The 9806-nt window shown below is 46.9% G+C and overlaps 1 protein-coding gene across 1 annotated transcript in view; it reads right to left on the reverse strand.

Moving 5' to 3' along the window:
• tenm4 (teneurin transmembrane protein 4) overlaps window positions 1-9806 on the reverse strand; it is a 164929-nt gene that overhangs the window by 102977 nt on the left and 52146 nt on the right. Inside the window, exon 5 of the mRNA XM_019887308.1 lies at window positions 8-177. Coding sequence (XP_019742867.1) covers window positions 8-177 — 170 coding nt within the window. The remainder of the gene's footprint in view (window positions 1-7; window positions 178-9806) is intronic.

The raw sequence follows: 9806 nt of genomic DNA on the forward strand, positions 1-9806 counted from the left end.
CGGGCGCGGAGGAGCCGCCGTCGGTGGGCGCGGGGCTGGGGTTGCTCCGCGGCGTGTAGTTGCCCCGGTTCAAGGAGTTGATGGAGGCCGCATGGTGTTGATGGTGGTTGGGCGAGTGCGAATGGGACAGCGGCAGCGGGGGCGTGCGCAGCCGAGGGTGGTTCTGAAAGACGGCGTCTGGAAGGCAAAAAAAAAAAAAAAAAGAAGGAAATGCGCTCAAACCAAATTGCGGTTTTGAAAAATGCATGAGACTGGACCGGCGACTCCTACAAAAGTCAAATCATTTGCGTCCCGTGGAAAAATTGCCTCATCGGTTTTACCAATCAACACGAAATTGGGTGCAAATTGTCATTCAAAACAGGGCGCACAAAAAAGTCAATCATGTCAATCTGTGAAACGAAATGTCCAGAGTGACTTTTTTTTTTTCCTTTCCAGAGGGCGCTACCGAGTGAGTTTTGAGGGATCATGTTGGGGAGGTCAAAAATGCATTGTCTGCTTTTACCCAAAGTCAGCTGGGATCTGCTTCAGCTCACCCGCGACCCTGATTATGGAAAATGCATTCATGGATCGTGAAAATTTATCATGACCGCTCAGAATGAGGAAGCTGAAATAGTCTGCCATAAAGCACTTCATGATACTGGATGCTCTCGTATTTTTTATTTATTTTTTATTTTTTTGCGACAGGTGGTTTATGAAGCACTGTCCTTGTTTATTCCATGCAAATCCATATTTCATTTCAACACCGCACGATCGGGTGGTTGACAAAAGTCTCACAGTAATGCAAAAGTAAAAAGTGCGAAACAAATAAACACAGCAAAACAATAAAAATAGTATTTAGTCATCTGGCGTCGTCACTTTTCTTGCCTGCTCCAATACTTTGAAGCCTTTATGACACGCCGGCAAAAACAAAAAAAAGAAGGCGAGAGATAGAACCTGGCCGCCATAAACTAGCGAGTGACGGGCTCGTTTAGATTTATAATGTGCATCTTTCATTGGCCATCTGCAAAGAGTGCACCGGGCGCTGATTTACCTTCCCACTCGGCTTTGAACCCGGTTCAGCGCCACATATTTCATAGTTGGGAGCCCAGACAAGGAGAGTGTTTTGCAGGGGGGAGCGCTACTGTATATCACGCTAGTGTCGCGGCGACAGATGGCCGATCGGGGCGCTTCTCTCATAATTAGCTCGGCTGCTGAGGCGGAATGAGGAAAAAAAAAGGGGGACCGGCGTGAAATTCGGGGGATGACCTCCCTAACCGGCGCCCAAACTGCGCTAATCAGATTATGCTAATGTAGTCCATAAGACACAAATGCATGGATGAACATCATATCATATTTAGTGAATAAACATGATGACTCCAATGTCAGCACCCATCTGCCGCCATTTAAAGTGCCTCTGATGAACCGCCAATAAAGTTCAGCTGTTCGTGTGGGCATTTCAAGACATTTTTGTTTTCTAGCAGAAGCCTTCAGTGTTCATACGAACACTGACTGCTGTTTTGAACTGTTCAGATTTTTTTCCCCCAATGTACAGGTTAAAAGGCCAAACGTATGGCGGAAAAAGTTTTAAAATGATTATTACCGGTATTTTATTTTATTTTGTTTTTTTGGGCAGATTGGTGTTTCACCTTCATTGGTAATTTAGGAAAGTAAATTAACTCTGATCTGATGGAACAGACATTTTTTTTCTTTTAAAAATAACCAAACTTCATATACTTACACTAATGTATTTTTCAATTTCACATGGCTCATTAAATACAAGTGCCCGCATACGTATGCGTGATTCAGAGTGACTGTACGCTCGTTCACCCGTCATTCGAGCCTCAGGTGAACCACTGCTGTTCAACGAATGGGCTGGAGTCGAGAAACAATCGCCGATTTCACTTAGCCGCAATCATTCAAAAGGACGGCTAAAAAAAAAAAAAAAAAAAAAAATTAATGGTTCTCTTTTGACTGGCTGAAAAGAAAAGGCGATTCATTAGTTATCGCAAAGAAAGAGAGGACGGCGACCGGAGCACAAAGGCCAAAACTTTCTCATGCTTTTACCAAACAGAAGCCGTTCCACAGCATTCAGTCTGAAGAAAGGGACTTTTTCCATTTTTCTCTCCAGCAGATGCACGCGTCAGTCCAAGCCTCCCGACGCTTCTCTGGGCCAGTAATTAAGCTAATGCACTTCATTAGTGCAGACATCGTCCTCCCCCCCTGCTCGCGGACTGACAACACAACATGTCGGACACCCAACTAGGCAAGAAGCGCGGACATGAATTACAGCTTCTCACAGGCACGGACAGCGTGCATTAAGTAATTATCGCCCAGAGAATTCCGCCACGGTATTATTGTCGTAGCCCGCATTAGTAAATTGTTTCATTCATTCGTTGGTTTCAACTCATTTGAGCAACAGCGAGCAGCAGGTGACAAAGGCAACATAAACAATGGCGAAAGGGCCACTCCCTCGAAGCATATTGGCGCCGACCTCTTTTACCAGTCAACATAGGAGACGCATCTGTTCCATCCAGCGAACGAGTCTTGAAATCCTTTTTCCAACCAAAACGATCAACATTTCAGGTACGAGGCGTACGTGCATGTGCACAAGGTAGGTAATAGTGCGTTGTTATTTTACGTCTTCAGAGTCGATCACATTCCGCGAAACGGACACAGCGTAGCTTACAGGAATTGATCACATGACTCAAATGCAAAGACAATCAAGAGTCAAGAAATTCAAGGAGTAAAAAAATACGATGCGTCTGGTAAAAATGCTAACTGTAAAAAGGACGTGTACAATGCAACGGCGGATTCTCCTCATTTCTGGACATGACATACGCGCGGCGCAGCTAGCGGGCTATCGCATGATAGCACGCGCGCTGGTCACAGAGATCAAGCGGCGTGACATACAAAACAGCCGTGCAGAGCGTCCGAGGGTGAGCCATTGGATTGGACAACATTAATCAAAAGCTATGGGCCTCCGAAATAAATCATGAGATCTTGCTCAGCTCTGCGGTGCCTATGGCTAATCACCACCGCACTATTTCCAGGCGAGTAGTGTTTGTCTATTAAAAAAGCAACAACAACAGCAACAACAAAAAACAGGCAAATTTATCAGGAAAGCAGTCAAGCAAGACTTTTCTGCCGGCTTGCCTCGAGCCCACTCTTTCCTGCAACATTGGACGAGTCCGCGGCGAAGCTCTGTGCAGGAATAGCAGCCGTCTCACCCGGACTTGTCAGAGAAGGAACAAACAGGTAGTGTGGAGCGAACAAACACACGGTGGCTCTACCGCTGAGCTCGCCTGCATGACTAATTGTGGTGCTTTCGTTGTCACAACTCACACCGTGCTGACAGGAGGCATACTTGTCTTTCCATTGCAGTTCAAGATGTTTCGTGCCATCCGGGCTTTGATTTCCCCAAGACAGGATAAAAGTGGGGAAAGCATCCTGTTTGCTTAGCGGGATATAGCGCTGACTGTCATCTGCGTAGAAGTGAAAGGAAATACCGTGCAGGGCCAGCAAATACAATGATAACAGCAGGGTCCCAAGATTGAACCCTGTGGAATACCATATGACTGCGATGCAATGTTGGCCGTTGTGGTGGACAGTATGTGTGGCAGTGTATGAACGGGAACGTCCACCGTCTGTGGAAGAGACACTGGTTTGTGTCGTTTCCATCGTAAGCCAATCATGTGATGAATGGTCAATCCACCCCACCTCCACCCCACACCCATGATAAAAATCGGGCTTCACTGTAACGTTATCTATAAATTGAGCTTTTCTTTGCTATCCTGGACCATTAGCAGTGCCGCAGGCAGATGCCTGCCGCTCCTCTCCCGAGATTTCATGGATTTCCTGTCACCGCCGAAACAAGACGAGTGGTTATGCGCGGGGCTTTCCGTACGTCCGTCTGCCGCGCATCCATCAGAGAGGGCTTCGAGATTTCGTTAACGGGACGGATAAGGGGAGGGGGGGGGGGGCACAGATGGTCGGTGATCATCATGCGATGGATGTGATGCATCTCAATTTGTGTCAGCAAAAAAATAAAAAAAAGATATGTCGCTATGTAAAGAGCATTAGGCACGCTGGTCGTGCACTGACAAGGATGCAAGAGGACAAATTGTCTGCCGGCTGCACTCCGCTGACAACAAAACGACGACATCAAGAGAAACAGCCCGTCTTTGAAGCCTCGACTCCCACTAAACGACATCATGGCATCATGTTGTGATTTCTGTCAACAACAAAGTCAGTTTTTCAATGTTGTTGCGACTTCCATCCACAACCAATCTGCATTTTCGGCCTCCGGGAAAACAAAGTGAGGGGAAACTTTCGCCTGGTCGGACACAGATAAAAATAAAAAATAAAATAAAAATGGATCTTAATTTGTGGCATCACGCCGCTAACTGCTGAGGTGAGGCGTGTTGAGGAATGAATAGCAATGAATATTAAAAAAATATATAAAAATATGTGAAATAGGAGCAGTAGATACAAAAAAATAATAATAATCAGGGAAAAATTTAAACAAAAAGTACATTAAAAAATATCTGAAGAAATATTGGGAACAAATACCAAACATACCAAAAAAACATTTTAGGGGGGAAAAAAAAAACACCACACAACACATCAACCCTCTTGAAACTGTGAGACAGACGGACGGACGGACAGACGCACAGGCTGAGACTTTATTCATCCCCTGAGGACAATTCGAGTGTCACAGCGGCCATCATCACAATTAGCCCCTCTGGTTTCAGGTGCAACGTCTCTCAAGGCACATTTGCTTCACCCTTACATGTACGTGGGGGGGATGATGAAGCAGTTTGAGAGCTTCGTTGAATTCGCTTGCACCCCCACCCCACCCCACCCCCACCAGGCCTTGAGCATGCACGGCTCAGCGCTCCGGCCGGGTCAGGTGTGAGCGGCTGCAGGGTAGGCAAGTCCCTTTTTTGATCCCCCCCCCCACAAAAGCTACATTGAGAGCCCACAGTGGCCAGGGCCCCCCGCTGCTAGGCATTAAGAGATGCTAATAGCGGGAGATCGGGCGGGGCCTCCCGCTGGCAGGCTCCCCGGGAAGGCAGCGCCTCGGAGAAAGCCGACGGCCACCATGAACGGCACAAAAGGGACTGCAGGCTCCGGCGAGCGGGCCTCATCGGCCTTGCGACCACGCGGGTCCCATCCCGGTGAAACCAAGAAGAAGAGGAAAAAGAAGAAGAAAAAAAAACCCACATGACATCCTTTCAGGCTTCTATTTAGCTCGCTCGAAATCCTGCGGAACACTTCGATCCTGCATGTGGGCTCCGAGATGACCTCGGGCAAGTGTGATGCAACGTGATAAAAAGCCACCTGCTCCGCAGTGCAGCACACAGAATGCGAGCTTGTTTACTGACAATTAAAAACGTATCATGAAAAATTATTCCCCCCCCACTCTTGTCTGGCTTTTTAACAGCCTGTTGGTGCACCATAAAAACACCTGAGAGACGCCGTGGGCGCTTTTTTTTTTTTTTTTTTAGCTGCCCCTTTTAAACCAAACCTTCAGTGGACACAAAATTAGCCACACCGTCTAAGTGAGTATTTTCCGACATTTTTTGGAGCCAAGGCTCGTATTTTTTTTTTTTTACATTTGGCAATCTCACGGCACACAACTGAAAAAAAAACAACAAACAAAAATTACATAGTTAGCCTAATGGCATAGTTGCCCAACTCATTTTAAACGTACTGCCTCGATATCAATCAAAATGACCAATGTTCTTGCTAGAAAAGGTGTTTTCTCAAGATGCGTGGAGAGTCTCGTACATTGTCATGCACAAATGTTGAATCGGGGCAACTGGAATCTTCTTGTTTCTTGAATCGTCTTTGACGTGCCCAGGGGTCAAAAGTCCAGCTGCACAGAAGACTTTTTTTTTTTTTGTGGGCCTACTCACGATAGATAAGCCAATCAAATATCATGTGGCCAAATGGAACTGGCTTCGGGGCTTTTTTTTTTTTTTTTGAAGTCAGTGAATGGGAAAATAAGTTCCATGCATGCTGAGGCCCTAATAAAGCTATCCATATCGATTGCGGTATCAGGTGGTCCAAAAAAAGAGCATACGAAGTACTTCTCCTCCGCAAAATCTCAAGACAAATCCCGTACACGCACTTCTTGTTCAACCACTTCATTAAACAATAAGCGTAAAACACACTTAGAGCGTTTGATTCAATTGCTTGGCTGCATCATTTCAATGTAATTGCTCCGCCAAGTGCTCTCGCATGTGATGTGCTGCAATGCAGCAACTTTTCGCCGGCTTAATGAGTTGTGTGGTGGCGGCAAAAGCAAAACAATGCGGGGGCTCCTCTGATCTCCTTTGTGATTGTAATTAACTCCTTCCTCCCCGTCAGCCATTGTTGGCATTCATGGTGGGTGGGGGCGTGGGGGGGAGCAAAGCACATTTCGCATGACGCGCTCGTTGTTGGCTTGGAAAAAGGAATGTGGAACTAAATGAAGAAGTCCTCACCCGCTCCTCCGCCAGCCGTCATCCTCCTGACAGCCCCGAGGCTAAGCTAGTCGCTTTACCTATGCAAAGCGGCCTTATTGTTCGGAGGGTAATCTGCAGCGGAAAAGAGCGTCAAGGCCGCCGTCGCCCCCCCGCCCTCTCCAGGATCGCCCCGTCACGGCCAGATGACCACCGTGTCACCTCTCGAGGAATTAAGGAGGAGATTTGCGGTGGGATTAATAACTCATTTCCAAGGGGGAGGAGGGGTGGGGGTGGGGGTCCCTTCCCAAGCAGGTGGGCAGCTGAGACACTTTGGAGCTTGATGTAATTTGACCCGTTGGGATCTCGACCAATTATTGAGAGTGTTTTATTTCGAGTTGTCAGGAGAGGAGAGAGAGTTGCTATTGAAGAGATGGAAGAGCTGTGGAAAAGCTTCTTCTTGTTATGACAAGTGGCCGGAATACATTGTGAACCTGAAAGGAGACTCTCAACCGACAAACAAAAGGCCTAATTTTCAAGAATATAAATGGAAGGATAGTCCATGTATTTTTGCGTAAAGATTAAAGTCGCCGTTTTTCCGATTAAAAAAAAAAACCTCAAAAGTCCACCTCCACTAATATACTCAGCTCAACTGTATTTCTAGCAACAACCACCGCTGTATACAAAGTGCTGTACATGGAGCAATTATCATATATACAACAAGAAACAATAAAACTAATAATTAGTAACAAAGACAGGAGGAAGCACAAAAACAGTAAACCCATTTAAAGATTTGAAAACAAATAGGCTCTTAAAAAGAACTCTAAAATGTATCGGGAGCCAGTGAAGGGATGCCAGAATAGGAGTGATGCGCTCCCTCTTCCAAGTACCAGTCAAGAGGTGAGCAGCAGCATTCTGGACCAACTGGAGACGCTTCATGGAGGATTGGGTGATTGCAAACTAAAGTGTATTACAGTAATCCAGCCGGGATGTGACGAAGGCATGAGTTACTGTTTCAAAGTGCTCATGAGAAAGGAGAGGCTTGACTTTCGCCAGCTGCCTAAAATGAAAGAAGCTGGATTGAACAAGGGCACCAATTTGCTGGTCCAAGTCAAAATCACTGTCCATTTTAAGACCCAAGTTTGAGACTGTTGTCTTAATATAAGGAGCCAGGGGGCCCAAGTCTACAGGATGTGATGTACAAGGGCCACTGGGCCCAAACACTGGTTTAAGTACATAAATGAGGTAGCAGGGCAGAGCCAGAAGTGCAAATTTAGATTTTACGAGTCTAGTCAGCGCGCATTGGAGCCAAGTGAGGCCGTAATCCAGCTCATGGAGTTGCATGACCATATAGATGTGCAGCAACATTCTGCATGATTCCAACTGGGGTTCTTTTGAGCCAATCGCTCGGAAGAGTCCACCATGAATCGGAGCTCACCAAACCCGAAATTGCTGCTTCCAACCAAAATGGCTGACTTCATGTCCAGTTTCAAACATGGGCCCTTGAGACTCTGGTCCTGCTATGACAGACGTGTCTGCCCAATGGCGTTGGTCCAACGGAGTGATTTTTCAGGGGTCATGTCTGGGGCCCCTAAAGTTTTCACCAACCAAAGCATTGCTGAGTTTACAGGCATTATGGCCCAGCAAAAAAGGCAAGTCATTCCCATGAAGATCAGTCATCCACGTTGGAGCGACTCTTACTTGTCGCCTTCTGACACATTGACGGTACTTTTCAGACGGAGAACGCCGATAAGCGGCTGCCGCCTTTGGCGAGGAGCCGACGCGTATTCACGACGCGTCGCACGGGAGTATTTGAAAAACGCTAATCTGCCTCCAGGGGGGGGGCTGCGTTTGACTTGTTAATTAAAGTAATGTCTTTCACCAAGTTAACAATTGACGTCATTTCCGGTGCTGAGGCATTAAAGACGACCGACCGCTTCTGACAGTCTGAAGAGGCACATGGAGGCAAGAAAACAAGGAAAAAATGTGGCGAATCCATAAATCCCGTTTTTTTTAAAGACCTCAAGTGGGAGCCGCAGCCTGAGTCAAAGGACTGTGGGCGAGAGGTGGGGCAAACCCTGGACTGGTCGCCAGCCAATATCAGGGCCCATTTAGACAGGCAACCATTCACGCACACATTGTGACTCCTGGACAACGTAGACGGTCTTCAACATGCATGTGTCTGGCAGGTGGTAGCTCAACTGTATTTCTAGCAACAACCACCGCAGCCTGAGTCAAAGGACTTTGGGCGAGTGGTGGGGCAAACCCTGGACTGGTCGCCAGCCAATAAATATACAACAAGAAACAATAAAACTAATAATTAGTAACAAAGACAGGAGGAAGCACAAAAACAGTAAACCCATTTAAAGATTTGAAAACAAATAGGCTCTTAAAAAGAACTCTAAAATGTATCGGGAGCCAGTGAAGGGATGCCAGAATAGGAGTGATGCGCTCCCTCTTCCAAGTACCAGTCAAGAGGTGAGCAGCAGCATTCTGGACCAACTGGAGACGCTTCATGGAGGATTGGGTGATTGCAAACTAAAGTGTATTACAGTAATCCAGCCGGGATGTGACGAAGGCATGAGTTACTGTTTCAAAGTGCTCATGAGAAAGGAGAGGCTTGACTTTCGCCAGCTGCCTAAAATGAAAGAAGCTGGATTGAACAAGGGCACCAATTTGCTGGTCCAAGTCAAAATCACTGTCCATTTTAAGACCCAAGTTTGAGACTGTTGTCTTAATATAAGGAGCCAGGGGGCCCAAGTCTACAGGATGTGATGTACAAGGGCCACTGGGCCCAAACACTGGTTTAAGTACATAAATGAGGTAGCAGGGCAGAGCCAGAAGTGCAAATTTAGATTTTACGAGTCTAGTCAGCGCGCATTGGAGCCAAGTGAGGCCGTAATCCAGCTCATGGAGTTGCATGACCATATAGATGTGCAGCAACATTCTGCATGATTCCAACTGGGGTTCTTTTGAGCCAATCGCTCGGAAGAGTCCACCATGAATCGGAGCTCACCAAACCCGAAATTGCTGCTTCCAACCAAAATGGCTGACTTCATGTCCAGTTTCAAACATGGGCCCTTGAGACTCTGGTCCTGCTATGACAGACGTGTCTGCCCAATGGCGTTGGTCCAACGGAGTGATTTTTCAGGGGTCATGTCTGGGGCCCCTAAAGTTTTCACCAACCAAAGCATTGCTGAGTTTACAGGCATTATGGCCCAGCAAAAAAGGCAAGTCATTCCCATGAAGATCAGTCATCCACGTTGGAGCGACTCTTACTTGTCGCCTTCTGACACATTGACGGTACTTTTCAGACGGAGAACGCCGATAAGCGGCTGCCGCCTTTGGCGAGGAACCGACGCGGATTTACGACGCGTCGCC

Source organism: Hippocampus comes, unplaced genomic scaffold, assembly GCF_001891065.2.
Source record: "Hippocampus comes isolate QL1 unplaced genomic scaffold, H_comes_QL1_v1.1 scaffold194, whole genome shotgun sequence".
Classification (NCBI taxonomy): Eukaryota; Metazoa; Chordata; class Actinopteri; order Syngnathiformes; family Syngnathidae; genus Hippocampus; species Hippocampus comes.